At 42.0% G+C, this 18,638-nt stretch overlaps 1 protein-coding gene across 5 annotated transcripts in view; it reads right to left on the bottom strand.

The window, feature by feature from the left end:
• Positions 1–322: 322 nt before the first annotated feature.
• The window catches only part of PTN (pleiotrophin), a 104,505-nt gene continuing 86,189 nt past the window's right edge, over positions 323–18,638 (bottom strand). For 2 of the 5 annotated variants that reach the window (XM_075940124.2, XM_075940122.2), the window contains 2 exons: positions 18,120–18,281; positions 323–614 (listed from right to left, as the gene is read on the bottom strand). In XM_075940124.2, the coding sequence (XP_075796239.1) occupies positions 562–614; positions 18,120–18,281 (215 nt within the window). In that variant the 3' untranslated portion in view covers positions 323–561. Of the gene's footprint in view, positions 615–957; positions 1,091–18,119; positions 18,282–18,638 lie in introns of those variants that run through there. The other 3 variants (XM_075940138.2, XM_075940134.2, XM_089782076.1) reach the window with 3 other exon arrangements.

Raw genomic sequence — 18,638 nt, 5'->3', positions numbered from 1 at the left:
CCTCTTACTTTTTGTCTGTAAATACTAGTCATTCCCACCTACTCCCAAACAGATAGTTTCGACACAGCATTCTAATAATCAGAATATTCATTTTAAAATATCCCTTCCCCCACCAAAAAAGTCTCCTTTGTTTCAGATCTAAGGCCTCAATCCTACACATTATTGCATGTGGGCAGATGCCTGCTCTCACACACCGCTCCACTGACTTCCACAGGCTCAGAGCTCTGCCTGCATGGAGTAACTTGTCTGGATCAACCACTAAAATATGATTTGAGAAAAACATGCCTTAAAATACTCTACATTGTTCAACATACAATAGAAATAATTTTCTGAATGAAATTACAGTTCTTTATTGCAGTCCTCTAAAATGTTGTTAGGGTTATACATTAAAAATACTAGAGTAAACTTTTAAAAAAAGGATTGTGTGTGTGTGTGTGTGTTTCTTCTATTGTACAATTAAACTATAAATAATTTTAGGGTAAATTGCCTAGATGTAAATGAAACTGTTAACCCATTACACTTGCTGATGTCCCTTTCTCCTGCTGCCCAGCATGGCTTCTATTAATCTAGCATCTTCTCCTGCTTCTTGCCTTCCTTTTTCTTCTTCTTGGGTTCTGCCAAAATGATAACAATGACAAAAATATAATATCCAAATACAGTACACATAACACTCAATCAGGTGCTCAGGCAGGTAAGAGAAGCCTTTTTTCCCCCCTGTCCTCTCCATGGTGACAAGATTCAGAGCCAGGAAAGAAAAATAGTAAGAGGAAAGGATCAGGAAGTGCATCTCCAACTCAGGCCCTTTCCTATCTGACTGGCTGGCTGATTGGCAGGCAAGTAATTGTCTCAGGAGTTGCTTAGAAAATAAAGAAAACAGCAGGCAATTCCTGAAGAAACTAGGTCATGACCTCAGTGGAGAGCTGGAGAAAAGGTGTACACGCACACCTCCCTTGTTACCTGTTTCATTGCAAGTCTTTGCCTTTCTCCGAATGTGAGAGCGATTCTAGAAGGAGGAGAGAAAGCTCTTTTATTTCTCTCCCCCCTCACCTCCATTCTGCACGTGTTTCTCCTTTTTTGTTCATATCAGCGCCTGTGTAACAATTAAAATGTAATCCAAGTTCAAACACAGAATTCATCCACTGTAGCGTTGGGCCATACTCACCCAAGGGTTTTGTCACCAAAGGGTATGGACTACATAGTTAGCATTGGGTGAGGAAACTACAGTATGGGCTTAATTAAAGGTTCCAGTGGTATACTATTAATTATTTTTATAGTGCTATACAAGTGCATGTGTTTTTTACAGCTAAATCAAGTTCATATTATAGCCTAGCAAGATTATGAATAAGTGGAGTTTGGGAGTTAGGGAAAGTACATGGTGTGATGCTGGCAGACCAAGTGCCAGCTCATACCAAGGTCTCAAGCCAAATGTATAGCTGCAAACCAGACTTACCTGTGTGTTGGCATCATCAAAATAGATGTTAGCTGTTAAGTTACTAAGAATATGGTTTGGTTTTATAAAATGCTTGAAGGATGCAGCATGTTTTGATCTCTACCATTATAAGTAAGGTCTTTGGCTGCAGCCCATACTATAAAGTTATATTGAGTGTTGACATTGTAAACCTCTGTAATTATGTAACTCACCAAACAGGAAAAGAAACAGTAAGGTAAAGTACTTGTCCTACACACAAGATGATCCACTGATGGCAAATGAGGTATTGCATAGCATCAAAGGCCAGAGGCAATGTTAACTACTTTTCTAACTCCCTCTAGGAAGGAGAGGCCTGTTCATGAACTCATCAGTCTGAACTCTGGAGTGGGGGAGGCAAAATCCCTAACAAGGAGAAACTGATTCTCTTTCCTACTGTCTGGATTCTGAGGCACAAAGATGCCTGAACATAAGCAAAAAGATTCCCATGCTGCTTGTCATGACTTAGTCCTGAGACATTTTAACTGACAGATCACTACAGCTCTGTCATCTTTTGAATCACACACTGGAACTCAGGTGTGTATAGAGCTTGCTTTCCCTGACTGGTAAAGAACACTCTTACTTCTTTTGTCCTAGTTAATAAAATTTTAGTTAATTACAGGATTATCTAGAAGACTTTGGTGTGAGATCTAACATACAATTGATCTAGGGTAAGTGACTGGTCTATTGGAACTAGAAGCATCTGAACATTTTGTGATTTTTAGTGTAAGTCACCATTTATCGCACTGGCTGGCAAGTTAGGCTGCAGTGCCGAAGGGCACTGTTTGTGACTGTTATAAGACTATACTTGGGGAAACTATACTTACATTTGTTTCTGGATCCGTGAAATCTAATTACAGAGCATGCAATCAGTTGGGGATATCTGCCCTGGTTTTCGGATGTCTGCCCTGAAGTTGATGCTCATGGTCATGAGTCACTCCAAACAGCATGACACTTGAACTACTCTTGTATATAATTTTTCACTGACAACCTCTCTGCAAAGATTACTTAATCCTCACAATGCCACTGTAAAATATAGTACTGTACATATTATACCCAATATACATATGAAGAAACTGAGGCACATCACAGTTAAGCTTCTTGCCCAGCAAGTAGTGGCAGGATTGGGAACAGAACTCCACAGTCATGACTGTCCAACTCCGTTTTAACCAGTAGGCACTACTCTTCATCTAATTGCATCGTCTCTTCTTCTCTTTTATAAGAAAAAAAAAACTTACGTTGAAATCGCAGACTAAATATCAGCCTCCAAGCCAGGAGTTGGTCAGGTGGCCCTTTGGTTAGTGTGCTTCACTAGCACTTGAGAGTTCTGAGTCTGATTGCTGGGTATGAGCTTTTACTCTGCCTGGATCATTAAACTGGACTGTCTGGCAATCCATCTGCATAGTGCTACTGAAGTCAATAAAGCAACACTGTTTTACAGCTGCTTAGTCTGGCTCAGAGTATGTTGGACCTCTCTCCTATTTCTTGCTTACTGAAGCAAAAGGGGGGAACCAACTTCAGGAAAAAAAAGAATCAGACCATGAAATCCCCAAACTTTTTGCATCCATTTTTCACTTCACCTCCCTTGGCACCCTGCAGAATGAATTAAACTGCAGCACTTCCATATACATTTTACCGAGGCTGACAAGAGGGTTAAGATGATGTGGTTACAATGCTTGAGGGTATGGATTTTTACATCCCGATTAATGTAGTTAAACTGACCTAATTTTTTAGTGTAGACCAGGCCTAACTCCAAGGTAAGTCTACACTTAAACTGATACAGCAGCATAGTTGCAGCAAGTGTAAACAACTAACTACTGTGATGGGAGGAGTTCTCTCATCAGCCTAGTTAATCCATCTCCCTGCAAGGTTGCAGTTTAAGAATTCTTCCATCAACCTGTTGCTGTCTATACCAGGGATGGGCACAGTTACACCTTGTAGGGGTGCAGATTTTTCACACACCTGAGAAAGATGGCTCTGCCAATGCATGTGTTTAGTATAGATCGGCCCTGGACTGTAATTGGTAAACATGGGGCAGACCCTCATGAATGATACAATGGGCACTCTGAATAGACCAGTCTGTCTCTTCCCTTCCACTAAGGTAAAGTTATAGTTACTTCCTCTCAATCAGACAAGCCTTGTAATTTGTAAAATCCACTCAGACGCCAAGCAAGCAGAAGAAAATGTGCAGACTTAAACTAAAATTTGCTAAAAGCATTGGAAATAGAAGAGTTGGGATAGCTGTCCACAGATTCTCCGATTGACCTTGCTAGTACCCTTTGGATTACTTTCCCCGACAGGAGAATACTCTCCTCAGTGACTTCTCTGAAGTGCTACAGCAGCACTACTGCAGTGTTTTGTAGACAAGGCCTTATTCTCACATGAGAAGAGGAAAGACATATCAATATCATGCACCTTTATGCCAAAACAGCCCACATCGGGAGCTGTACTGCTAAAAGTGTATATCACTTTTAAACACCCCTAAATGAATGTTAGACTGGTACATAAACTGTACACTAAGCCTTAGGCTCATTTGAAAATCCCACCCAGATGTCTAAACATGAATTTACAAGCATAATTTAGGCAGCCGGGTTTGAAAATGTTACTCTGTGTATTCAGACCCTGCTAGTTAGCACTGCCTGTGTCTATTTACAACTGCTACATTCCTCTCCTTATTACAGAGATTAAAGATTAAAGCCTCTCCACATTTAACAAGTTGGGAAGCTGCTTTGAATTGTATTTTATTAATCTTTTCCCCACTGTTCAGCCCACAGCTCTGCAGCTTTGTGACTCTCATTTTCATCCTCCACCTCCTCCTAATTCTACACTAGACAAGTAACTTGAGTTGCATAACAGCAAGTCAGCTTAGGGAACCACACAGGAACTATGCCACCTCAATAACTGAGTCCTATACTAGCTTCCTGGCTACAGAAATCTGATGTGACCAAAGGGTCTAAATGCTAGTAGTGTGAGAGCTGACCCCTTGCCAGGAAGCCCTGAGCTCACAGAACAATGGCAAGTTATGTAAAACCTTTATAATCTCAACCCCCCACATCTGTTGAAGAAGTGGAAGTGCGGGAAAGATGCATCGGTTATATGGTATCTGATAAGCCACTTTTTTATGTGCCTGTCCCAGGCATATGAAGCCATCTGGATCTGATTCACGCTGGTACAGACTGGACTCAAGTCCTTCATTTCAGCATGCTAAGTGGGGACCCTCATTTCCTATCAGACTTTTTAATGTGGTCTCAGCCTGCCTTCTGCAGTAATCTGTTAAGCTGTCTCCAGTGATAATGATAATTGGGATGGAAGAGTCACTGCACTGCTGTTGTGGATACGTACTGCCTTCACACAGTGGGCATGTACGCGCTTTCTCGCTTGCTCTCTTTCTCTCTCTCTCTCTCTCCTGCACAGCACTGATGGGGAGATGCCAGGGGAGCCAGCCAGCCCAGTGTGTACTGCCTGCCCCTCATACAACACTGCCAGCTCTGCAAAGTGCTCTGTGTGAACAGCAGGCTCCTGGCGCTTTCCCATTTAATTAATGCAATATTTGCAAAGAGGAAGCCACAGACTCTGCGCATCAGCTGTGCACTGGCCATCGCGAATGTGTTTACACCTGACACACTATAATCACTGGAGCTGTTATGAAGAGCTTCGTGCAGATGAGAGGCAGGTGCCTACTCACTTACATGTAGTTCTAACTTGAACATACCCATGGCACAGCAGCATTCCCTTAAAGACCCCGATCACTGTGGGACATGAACCCCAGTAGAGAAGTCAATGGCATCAGTAAGGTAAAAATTAATAAATAAAGGGCTTGATCCTCAAGTTAGTTAAACTATACTCACCAGACAGAATGGCAGAGGGGACGACTTGCCATGCTTTTGCTCTTCCCTAGAGGCTATTAATCTGCCTAGGGTTTGTTGTAATGTAGCAGAAGCCCAGACCCGCCCTCTTCTCCAGCTCTGTACCAACACATACACTATGCAGGGGAGTCAAGGGAGGGAGTATGAAGACGGTTACACCATTTCTCTGTTAGATGGTGATTTTATTTTATTTTTTTGCTTATCAGAGAAACCCTTAAATTGCCCTAATAGGTCCACTTTACACTCTCCTTGCTTCACTAGAGCAACAGAAAGGGGCCAAAGGGTGGGCCAGGTACGGCCCCAACTATTTTAAGTGAATCCAACTGAAGTGTCATTAACAGACTTCAGCAAAAATGTTCATACGAATTGTTTTTATTCAAAATGCAAATTTTGGACAATCAAAATAGTTTCTGTTGAAAAAAGTATATAAAATCCTCCCCATAATGGGCATTTTGTATCATGAATTTTGCAAAAGAAAACTTTCCTTTTTTGTATTTGAAACAATTTTCATTGGAAATTTACTTGAACTTTTAAAAAGACTTTTTATAAGTTTTTAAAATCTTTAAAACACAATTTTGGGGGAAAATGAAACATTTAGTTGTATCCACATTTTTTTTCAATTGTTTAGTTCACTGAAAAAATAAAGAAAACATTGTTTTGGTTCAATTCGCAACAATTTTTTTTTTTTTAGAACAGGCAGCAAACCAAAAAAAAAAAAAAAAATCAGTTATTCACACTAAGGATGTTAAGAAGCAGATATCTGTATTGAGTATATGATTAGTCTATAAGAGCCCCCTTTCTCCCCCAACTGCTGCCTCTGCAGTCTAAATGTGGTAGGAGCCAGGCATGCAGGCACCCTGGCTCCTACAACATTTAAACTTCAGGGCCACAGTGGGGGTAGGTCCAGGACTGGCACGATCTGGGACTGAAAGGCTTGCTTGGTCTCAGCTTGCGCCAGGTCCAGCAGTCCCTGTCTGTAGGGGTCCCCGCAGGGTGCTGGGACTCACCACGGACAGGGGCTGCTTGTCACAGGCATTTTTCCCCAGGAAAAAATGCCCTTTTAATCATATTGAAACTGTATGATAGCATCAAAAAAAGGAAAACTTTGAACAGCCGTTTTAAAAAACTCATTTATACCATTTTAATTTCTGGGCACCATTCCACTTCCTACATTCAGCCTGGATTGAATGCTCAGTGGTATAATACTGGGAGTAAGGTGGTGTTTTCATGAAATTTGCAGTCTCGGGATTATAGGACACAAGGAGTCAAACAAGAATTTGAAGCAAATTGCTCTGCCTGTCCAGGCATACTAATCACAACAGAAAGCCAGTCATAGGAGAAGTATCAACAGCCTTAAGTATTCAAAAATCAGGAGTAAGGTCCTGAAAATGGAAAAAAATTAGCTTTAAAATTATGAGACTGAACAACAATAATAGTAATTTGAGATTCCTTTTCTTCACATTCTAGTATCTAACCCTTTATGGTGACACTCAAGGTATGTCTAGACTGCACATCTTTTTCGACAGAGGCTTTGTAGACAGATACTGTCGACAAAACCTCTGTCGAAAAAGACCATTTAGACTTCAACCAGTACTGTCGGGAAAGCAAGCTGCTTTTTCAAAAGAGAATCTAGATGCTCGCTTTCAAAAAAGCAGTTTGCATGCAATAGCGACTTTTTTCAACAGAGTACTATCGAAAAAAGTTGTTATTCCTCGTAGAATGAGGTTTACCGCCGTCGACAAAACTGCTACGTTCTGTCGACCTACTATCAACAGAGCTCGGCAGTAGTGTAGATGCAGGTATAGTTTTGTCGACAAAAGCCCACTTTTGTCAACAAAACCCTGTAGTCTAGACACACCCTAAGGTGTGAAAAGGTCACATTTTCGGGCTTATTTTTAAAATCATAAAAGTTAGTGTGACGGGGCGCAGCGGCCCCGCACTGAAGAGCCTCCAGCAATAGCTCTGTATGGGACGCAGTGCAGCAGGGAGGGAGCCAGTGCGGCGTCTCCTCAGGCCATGTGGGACGGGACACAGCGGCCCCGCCCCTCAAACCACCCAATGCCAGCTGCGTACGGGGCGCGGCAAGGTCTGGAGGGAGCATGCGCGGTGTGCTCCTGGGCAGCAAGGGAGCGAGGAGAGGGTGAAGCAGGGAGCGAAAGGGCAGAGCCTGAGTGTGATGTAACGCCCCGGCACCAGGGCTTTGCTTCTAGGGGGGGAAGGAGGAGAGTGGGGAAGAGGCCAACCGGAGATGCACTCATGGGGAGTTTTAAACTACCGGGGGCCCAGGAAGAGGGGAAGATAGGTAAGGGGAGAAGATACAGCCCAGGGCAGGGCATCCTCATAGCCTGCAGGCTGGCATGTTATGGCGGGAAGCCCCACCAGCCGAACCGGGCCAAAGCAGGTCCGTGTCCTTAGTGCCCTGCGCTGGGATCCGCAAGTGAGGGCGGGTCCAGACCCCCTCTCCCCAATGCCTGAGATGGGGCAAAATAGCCCGGGACACACGCTCGGGCCAGGCTAGCCCTGGAGAGAAGTTATCTACAAAAACGACAACGAGAAGGACTTGAGGCGGGTCAGACTCTCATGCTCGCTGGGTGTGATGGGGGGGGGGCAGAAATAAAGGCACGGATTGACTAGCCTTTGACATACTTGGTTACCGTTAGAAACTTTTATTTTAAAATGAAAGCTAAGATTTTTATATAATCACCTGACTACAGGAGCTGGGGCTTTTAAAAAACACCACATATTGTAAGACTTGTGTTAAAATTGTTAGTGTTGGCAACACTGCTGGAGCTCTTCCAGCCATATGTGCAAGACACATTCTATGATTGGTAGAGGAAGGAAGAAAAGTAAAGACCAGAGAAGTCCTGAGGCCCCACCAAGCATCCAACAGGATATATGCCACAACATCCCTGACTTTGAAGCTCCACAGGGATTCTCGTTAATGTCAAGGGAGGTTGCACGTATGGACCCAGGGCAATGTGTTGTTCTCAGGTTTTACTTGCTGTGTTCACATAACCATGGGATACTGCTCAACAACCATGACCAGTAGCTTGACAGGTAGGCTGCCGCTACCTAGTATACAAGATTAGTAAATGGCAATGTAACAGGAAATAATTTGCTTGTGATATAATGAAACTAGGGGAAGAATATTTGTTAAAGAGCTGTGTGCATTTCTCTTATGCTTGCAGCATCTGCCCATAGATTATATCTGTGTTGTGAACTAAGGACACAGACTCTGCTTTTATCAGTGATCCACAGTTCAAGGAGCTGCCTTCAAGGCTTCTGTGCCAAGAAAAAAGAGAGGAAGAGATGGAGAGAGGAAGAAAGGAGAAGAAGGAAGGAAATGAAGAAGAAAGCAAACAAGAGAAAGACAGAAAGGGAGCTCTTTCACTGCTTGGAATGGTAATGAGTGTAAACATTTGCTGATGGCATATCTTTTATCCCAGTAAGTCCCATAGCTTCAGGCCCTTTCACTGCTGAGGGATACTGATGAATGCCAAAGCAAGCTGGATATGTTGCTGAAAGCCATGAGAGTGAGGCAATGAGCATGTAAAAATAGCAGGACACACTCAGATTGTTTAAACTTTTCATGCACCAAGTTTTGCATTAATGCGAATGGAGACTTTTGTGTGCCCAAAGGGTTATTTGGCAGCTATATGACACTTAGTCTATTTCACAGTTTGGGGCAGCACACAAAAAGGAATCAGACATACAAACCAAAGGATGAAAAAATGATGAAATTTTATATTCCAGGAAGCTCTTAGAATTCTGGAAGCTCTTAGAATTCTGGGTATTTTTCAAACAAAAACAAAACAAAACAAAACAAAACCCTCTTCAGGAATATAAAACATCTGAGAATATGAGATTTTGAAAAATAACGTTATTTCAATGCTAAAAAAACCCTGCCTCTTCTTTCTCCCTCCCTTGAATGCATTTTCTTTCTTCTGAATTAGAGGCAGCTTCTCTGTGAGTCAGTCCAATCAACTATTACTATTGATTCTATGGTGATGTCAGTGATTTGTCCAAAATTTAGATTTCTCAAAAGGTAGTCGTATAAAAAGGACAAAGCTGGAAACCCCAAAGAGACCTGAACCATGGGCACTGACAAGTCACCAACAAAAGCAACCAAATTATGGGCACCCCAACTTTACCATCTGAGGGTTTCACTGGCTCCTTGCCAACAGCTCAAAACTAGCCCAGATCTCTTTGATCACTTATTCCTGCTCCTATAAAAAACCAATGATGAAAATCCCTTTGACTCCAGCTGCATAAGCAGTGGTTCTATTCATAGAAATATTTACCACAGACTACAGTTCCCAGAAAGCAGTGTTTTTCCTTGAGCTAAGCACCTACTGCCCAGGTCAACGTGGAGCTCTTCAGATTGGAGACCTGGATTCTAATCCTGATCCTGCCACTGACTTTGGAAAAGTCACCTTACCTCTCTGGGCTGCTGTTTCCCTTCCTGGATTTTGTCTGTCTGAGCTCTTTAGAGCACAAACCCTTCAGGACAGCAGCTCTCTCTCACTTTGGATGTAGACACTGCAGTTGGGAAATATGCTTGGAGCTTGTGAAGCTGTTCCTAGGCTAATTTTAATCTTGCTAGATCAAGGCTGATGGGAGTTCTACAATGCCACCCAAACTGGAATTCCACTGAGTGCTAGGTTTTCTTACCCTTGTATAGCACCCCGTAGCTGAAGTGAAAAGAGAAGTTTCTCCCTCAGAACATGAAACACATTTTTTAGGAAATCAGCTCCAAGGTTTGGAAGAATCCCTACTCCCCAATTATGCTTTTTCCTTTACTGTTTCATTGTCACAACTGTTTGCCTAAACTGAGAAATCTCTCATTTTTATCTCTCATTAGTTTGAGCAGCAACCTATTATGCTGCCTTCTATAGTTCTAATTATTATGCTAGCTGCATGTATGCATGACTAATGAGCTACATTAAAGGCTGGGAGCCCTGGAATTTACGGAGGGAGAAGGAGCCAGGACTGTGATGCCAAATTATGTGATTTCAGCACCTTTAAATTTAAAAAAAAAAAAAAAAAAAAGAGTTCCTAGTACTCATGAATCTTTTCTCCCACAGAAGTGGTAGTGGTGGGGAGGTACATTTTTCATCCTTTCTAATGAGAGAGAGTACCGCATAGAGTGTACACTCCAACCTACCAACATGGCAGAGCATCCACTCACTCCACAGTGTCCGTCTGGTTGTCCTTTGTGCAACTAGAGCAGCCTGTCTTTTTGAGCAATAAGTAGTTGTCTATCAGGCCAGGGATCCATTCACACCACACCAGAGTCAGCTTCTGCCACTAACTGACTACCAAGTCATTATGCCCAGATAGCAGGCAGTCTGTTCTGGTGACAATGGTTAGCTGTACATCCTGTGTGCAGCTGGATATCCCATCTCCTGCTATAGCGTCCAATACATTATAGCAACAGGCACCTGGTATATTTTGCTTCCAGATGGCAATCTAGTCTGACAGTGTAACAAGAAGAAGGACCTGAAGAAGAGCTCTGTGTCTCTCAAAAGCATCTTTCACCAACAAAAGTTGGTCCAATACAAGATAGTACTTCCCCCACCTTGTGTTTCCAGCATCGCAAGGCAACAGGCAACTCATCTTATTGCTAATACATCTGCTCAGTAAGGCGCAGCTTTTTATTTTGTCACCTTTTAAAGGAAGATGTAAAAGAAATTCCCTGAATATAAACATAATATTCTGCTCAGAATAGAACTCCAAATCAAAGACTACAATGGAGACAGAGAGACTTACCCTGAAAAATCGTGCTCTTTTGATAAACATGAGGATTGGAAACAAAAGGAAGCAGCAGCCACTGTTTGGAGTATAGAATAGTATCTGGTGTTCCTGATTTTGCTCATAGATCTGCCACTGATTGTTTGTGTGACCTTGGATATGTCATTTCTATATCTCTGTCACCACGCCTCTCCACAGTGGGGATCATCTTATTTCCTGAGCTCACAAGAGTGTTATGAGGATTAGCTAATTGTTTTCGTAAAGATTCTTAGATAAAAACTCACTGTGTGCTGCAGAGTATTAGCATTAGTATTTAGACATGAAATAAGCAAGAATACAAAGAAGATTATATTCCCTCTGGGATTTGGACACCCATACTGGAGAAAAAGAGAGAATTGTACTGACAATCTGCCAGGAGCCCAAGGGCTGCACCTAATTTGTTTTACTGAAGCAGACGGTAGCCACTTATACCTATAATATGGAAGCCCACAGGGGTTTATGGTAACAGAATCCAATGTTCATAGTGGCTTGATCCAAACAACCTTCTGCAATGTTGGGACTTGAAACTTCCTCAGGCCACAGCCTGTCATTAAAGATGAGCATGGCTGCAGGTTGCAAATGCAAGTTGAACTGTATTGGTATCATGAGCAATAATAACTGGCTATTTTGGTGGAAGAGCAGATATATGAAAAATGCATAAAGAAGAAAAATGGGAAGGAGGAAGGGATGGAGAAGAAGATAGAAAATATGTGTAAAAAAACTGAGAGAAAACATAGTGGAGTTAGAATGACAGATGGCTACATTGCAGAATGACATAATAGTAGATATATACTGATCATTCAATTTCATATTATTTTAAGCCGAAGGATAAACTGTCAAAAATATGAGCGAGAAAAATAGATGGGAAGACAGTGAAAGTGAAAGGCATGGAAAGAGAGAAATGTCCACTGAGACAACCAAGCTCAGTGAAAATAAATTCTCCCCCCTGAAAAGCAAAGGACACCTGACAATAACTCATTATTTTTCTGGTCAACTGGAACCTGAATAATCATCAATCAAATTTGGAAATAGGGCAGATGTAGTTTACTGTCAATGCTTTCTGCTCATCTATGCAAGTTGGCCACTAGAGCAGCTGTACTCCAGATGTAGCTGATTACTTCATATCTATCAGCCTAGCTTAGAGAGATCTTGAACAGCACTTGCATGGCAGACACTTGATAGAATGTGTGATTGCACATGCTCGAGGAGATTCAGCAGCCTCTGCTGGGATTCCATGCTAAAAATGATTCCTTTATCTCTCCCAGCCTATGATATGTTTTTGCATGGCCTCATTTGTGTGATAGACAAACTATGGCATCTGGGATATCAACACCATAATCTGAGTGCAAACAATTTCCCAATAAAAACACATCAAATTCAAGAATGTGTCCAGTTTTTCATTTTGGGGTACAATAAGGTCATATTTTGATATACCAACCCAGGACCAAATTATTATAATAATATACGCTGGATCCCCAATAAACTTTCAAAGGAAAGTGCCTGTCAGAAAATTTAGTGGGTTCTGATTCTGTTGGTTCCCTTGTGAAAATACAGCAAAGTTTGAGACTCTCCATCTTCAAGCAGTGAATACTGAAAGTGGAGGGAGAGTACAATCAATACTTAAAGTTGCCAGCTATGCAGTACCAAGCAAACAAAGAAGGCTGAGGTGGATCGATTTCTGGTGAGTAAGAAATATGGGTGCATTTGAAACAAGCTTTCCAAGCTCTACAGTTTGTGTCTGAATTAATGAAATTCCACTTTCAGACAATGACAGATTGGACACAGCTTGAAGACCATTTTAAGGCCTTTCCACAGCTACTGATTAATAATGAAGAAAATGTATAAAAAGGGAACGAAAGCTCAGGTTGCCAGTTTCCCAAGCCTGAGGTTAATAAGTAGCTCCACTGATTTAGCATTGCAGAGGTTTTGCTAGGGCTCTCACCGGTTTCCAAAAAAACCCAAATATGTACTTCCTAGTGGGGAGCTAAAGGGAAATCTTCAATATTTATTTTTCTCCCTCTTTATATGCACTTTTTCTTCTTAAAATACAAAGAGCAATCTTGCAGAAAAACAATCATCTTGCAAAGTGGCCAAGAGAATATTCACGTTAATGATAGGAAGACACATGGTTCCATCCTAGGACCAGTGTTGTTCCATATACTTATTAATGAGCTGGAAAAGGGGATGAGCAGTGAGATAGCAACACCTGCAGATAATACAAAGGTATTGTATATCAAGTTAGGAGACGATTATGAAAAGTTTAAAAGTAAATTTCATCAGTTCCATTCCCTTAGCTTGGTTAAGTCAGTGCTAGAAGTTCAAAGTATTGCACACTGGAAGAAATAATGTAAACGTCCAATACACCTTACTGTATTCTAAATTAACTGCATCACCTCAGAGAAAAGGGTATTATTCTGGATTGCTCAATGAAGATCTCAGCTCAATACATCTCTAAGGTGCACACCTATACAGCCTTACACAAGAGAACAAAGGGGTCACCACTTAATTCGTGGAGTCCACACCTGCACAGCTCCACAAATTAAGTGCCTGGACCCTGGAGAAGGTACATATATAAGATGAAGTGGTGGTCTTTGGGGGAAATACGAGGAGGGTGGTAGAGAAGAGTTGGGTGAGGTGGGTGAAATAGGGGGTAGGTGAGGGAGCACTGGGGTGAGAACGAGGGGGATTTGGAATGTGCAGGGCTGCACAGCCAGAGTAAGAGACACATTTCCCAAGCTCGAGGACTGCAGCTGCCAGGGAGAGATTCTCCTCCTTCCTAACCTCAGTTCTGTGCTTGCTATGGCTGGAGAAATACTCTTCTTCTTCCCAGCCCCAGTTCAGCAGCTGCTGGAACATGGGAGAGACACCCCTTGTTTCTAGTCCAACTCAGTGGCTGCTGCAGTGGGGAAGAGAGAAAGAGAGAGAGAGAGAGCCCTTTGTTCCCAGCCTTATTTTGGTAGCTGTGAGGCAGAAGGAGAGACACCTCTCCCCAAACTGCTACCAAAACTGAATGGATATCACTTGTCCAGACAAGTGATTTCCATTATATTTGGGGAGAGGCACAGGAACCATTAAGGCCAGACTTTGTTACTGGTGTAGTTCTGGTTCTTCAGAGTACAGTACTTCCCTTGACTCTTAAGTAGCAAGCAGCACACTACTTGTGAAGGGTGCTGGGAGGTGTTTTGTAAGATAAAGACCGTATTTGCAAGCTATCCTACTACACTACAGGCATAGTTTTAATTGGTCACATTTTTCAGTTGTGTACGTGTGGTTTTCATTGGATGCAGTTCAGCTAGCCTACCTATATTGGATTTATTTATTGGTCATCAATGTTACATGCAAAGTACTGAACAAAAAAGTTAATTATTATTCAGGGATGTGTTAAAAGCTCTTATACAAAGCGCTTTACAATAGTTAGATAACAGGACAAACAACAGCATTTGGAAAGCTCATTAAGATGTCCACTGAGACCTTCAATAATTCTCAATTGGTCCATGAAAAAAAAAATTGAGAACCACTAATATAGGAGAATTCAAAGAAGAGTAACAAGAAATATTAGAAATATGGAAAAAATGTATGAAGAGACGATAAAAAATGGTTGTGAAAAGGCAAACGGGAAGGAACATGATAAGAGCATATAAAATAATGGATGGTGAAAGAAGATAGTCAGGTAGTCTATTCACCCTCTTTCATAACACCAGAACAGAGGAAAATTTAATATAACTTAAAATCAACAAATTCAAGGATGAAAAAGGACATACACTTTCACAGAACACACAATTAGTCTGCAGGAATTACTGCGACAAGATATGACTGAAGCCAAGAACTTGGCAGGATTCAGAAAAAAAACCCTGCATTTCACATGGATAATGAGAGCATCAGAGTTCTAAAAGTAAATATTTTTAATGAAATTTAAGATGGGATATAAATAATCAAACTTCAGGGCCTAAGTCTAGCTGTATCTACTGGGGCTTAGGAGGCAGTTATCCCATGACTGCTTGCTGGAAAGTACTTGTACCTTCCTCTGAAGCATCTGGTGCTGGCCACTATCCAGGATACTGGACTAGATGGACCATCTGGCACTGTTCCTATGGAATGATTTGGTCATATTGGCTTGGCTTGAAACTGAGCCCAAATAAATCTCTCTCTGTCTATCTTTAAACAGGATAATATTCCACTTTGTATTCCCAACATTCAGTTGTTTGCTTGCTTTGTTTCCTTCCTTTCAGCCTAGCGCTGCTGGAGAGGTAATCAGAGCTTACCTTCCTGCTGATAAAGAACAGAAATGTTGCTCTTAAAGCATAATGGCTACAGGTAAAAAAGATTAATCTGACGGAGAACATCTCATATACTGAACAGCTTCTAAACTCACAGCTATTCGTGATCACTGGTGGGAGTAACAGCCAACCTATGACACTGCAGTTCACCAGCACTTAATAGAAGTTGCTGCATACAGGTAACAAAGCATTCCATGCACCGCTCTGCACCAAAATGAAATGCTTCTCTCTTACTCACAAATTAAACAGGGTCCCAGTCTAACTGAGTACCTTCCTGCGTGGGCTCCAAAATCCATCTGAAAATCCCCTCTTCCTCAAAAATACAGTCAGCATTTCAGCAGCAAGATTTTTTTGGTCAGTTAAAGAAAGCTCCACCTAGATTTTTATGTCCTCCTGAAATACATTCTAATTTCTAACCCTCATTAATAATTCCATCAACACAGAGTTCCTATAACTCAGTATACACAAACGGGAGAATTCTGCTCTGAGATGAACCACGCAGATTTCTTGTCCACCTTGAATTTCTCCATTATATTATATATTTGACTTCCACGTGGAACTCCTGCCTACACGTATGCAATTGGATATGGAAGCAGAGTGTAGCAGTGTTCCACAAAGATCTCCAGTGGAGAGCTAAGACTAGACATTTTCCCTTCAATTACTATAATTTTCAAGGACAGACACCTACATTTACAGCCATTTTTCATTTGCATTGTTTCAAATCACATGGAGTTGTGTCTTTAGATAAGTTATGCAGTGCAGTCAGGCTTGTTACAACAAATATTTCAGCCCCCGAAAGCCTGTGTGTTTGCAATAGTCCAAACTTACATGACCTCTCTTTATTAATGAATGGAGCTACATGAATAGAGTGACTCAGTATCCTGATTCAGGGAAGCCAGTTACCATTTAATAAGGGCTGCTACAACAATCCCCAACAAAGCTTTCTTAAAAAAAAAAAAAAACCAAAAATCTCAAAGACTGTTTTTCCACCACCTGACTGAATCTCTCTCCTAAACTGTTCCTCCAGCACCATTCTGCTTATCTTGTTCTGCCCTCTTCTGTCAGTCATTGATAGAAAATGCTGACTCAGCAAAGCAGCAGAACAGAGCAACACAATAGTGAGGATAGGGATAGCAGAGGCCTTCTGGTAATGTAAAATTAAGCTTTAGCCAATAACCTCCCACATTCAAAGTGATTCCATAAATGCACGCATGCATGCGCGTGTGCACACATGTATAGACACACAATTTTTATTTAAGAAGGTATGTATAATCTGAGACATAAGGGACAGACTTACTCTATAGACCATTAGTGACCCAATGATATTTTACGGGTTCCTAATTTAAGCACCGTCTGTCACTTTTAATCATATAGAGTAATTTTTTATATTTATTCAGAGAAAGAAAGCAATAAAAACCCTTGGTATCTGCTCAACCTCAGCTGATTTTCCAGTAAAAGTATCATCTGCTCCAGCAAACACATGGCTATGTGGCCTACATGAGGCATGTTGTCAGAGACACAGTGGGACTTCAAGCAGTCTAAGCACCCACTATAAATTATCCTGTACCTGCTGCTACCGCAGCAGAGTTCATTAAAAAGTTCAAGTGCTCAGAAAAAAAACAAGTTTGCTTGATATTGACCAAGAGAGTCTGTGACACATGGAAACAGGATGAATTGGTGAGACATATGGCTGTCCACGTATTGGGAAGTGCATTGTCAATTACAGCCAGAGGCAGCAAAAAGCCTCTTCTTCCTCCCACCCGTACCTTAGTAAACACTTCTCTTAGATTTGGGACTATATGATCCAAAGTGCACAGAACATTCATTGACTTAGCAGCATTAGTCCAGACACACTAAGCAGCAGGGAGAATAAACTCTTCTCTCCATGGCTTGTCAGAATAGTGTTCCAATCCAAGGGAGAGCTGTGGCTTTTCAGCAGGTAGTTAAAAGTCAATAAGGAGATAAGAAAAAGTTATTTGTGTAGTTAGAAACATTTTTTCTTTCTGCTATTAGTGCATTCCCATCAATAGGGGATGTGTGAAGAGTTCCTGTACTCTGAAGCCATGACAGCATCAACACCCATAGTTAAAACAAACTGGTGGCAGTATACTTGCAGTGGGATTTTAGTGTGGGATTCTAAATCCTTATACGACCTCCTATTTGTCAAGACCTCAGGACTGCACAGCTCAGACACATTTATTCCTGGATGGACTTTCAGATTCAGGAGCAGTGCTATGGCTAGGAAAGCATAAGGAAGTATAATCCAGCAGGGCTGACAACCATTGGGGGTGGGGAGCAGGGCAAGGTATGTGGGGGACCAACTCTGCAACTCTTGAAGGGGCAGGGCCTCGGGTGGAAAGGGCGGGACCGAAGGCAGCCACCCCTCAGCACTGCCCGGACCACAGTAAGTGCCCCGCCCTCGCAAGCCCTCAGAGCCATGCAGAGTAGTGGAGTGATGCTCCAACACTCTGGCAGCAATTCTAAGGAGGCCAGGGCTGCAGCCACTACTGCTACTGGTGATGTCAGTTGGATGTCAGTTGGGTGCCCCAGGTCCCATAAAATCACTGGGCTCTAGGGCAATTGGTCCCTTTGCCGCCTCCCTCCTCCTCTTGCCCCAGTCAGCAGGCCCTTCTCAACTGACTTCACACTAAGGCATGTGGTAATCTAGCAGTAATTGGATTTACATGGAATAGTGTATCAGTGGCAGCAAATGGGCTGTACCTTGAGGTTTGGGTTTGGTAAGCTTCCCACAGGGTTTTGAGATGGTGACTGTTTTCTGGCAGTCCGCATTGTGAAGAGCTCTCTTCAGGTTTCCAGTTCGAGTCTTCAGGGCAGTATTCAGGTCGCATTCTCCCCAAGCCTGGAACTGGTATTTACACTCTGCTGCAAAGAGTGTGGGAACACAAAGAATTTTTAAAAAAGAATCATGGAGCATGAATAAATGTTACCCAAGACTAATCAGGCAGGTACATACTGCCAGTGATTTCAGACAGGTACATTATACATCCAAAGAAGTAGAGGAGAGCAAACCTTCAAGGGAGATTTTTAGAGGTATTTTTTTCCCAAATATGACCCAATTTAAAAACATAATTATCTTGCTCTTGCTGGGCACTGGATTAATGTTATAAAAAGGAAAGTACTTTTTAAATACAGAAACTACAATAGAAGAGAAAAGTTAGTGGAAATTTCCTCCAGATTCAAAAGGCCTGATTCTCCTCTGCTTTGCAGAATCAGTTACAA

Source organism: Pelodiscus sinensis, chromosome 1 (genome assembly GCF_052426305.1).
Source record: "Pelodiscus sinensis isolate ZL-2025 chromosome 1, ASM5242630v1, whole genome shotgun sequence".
Lineage (NCBI taxonomy): Eukaryota > Metazoa > Chordata > Testudines > Trionychidae > Pelodiscus > Pelodiscus sinensis.
The sequence above is the reverse complement of the archived record's forward strand: the minus strand, read 5'-3'. Positions and strand labels throughout refer to the sequence as shown.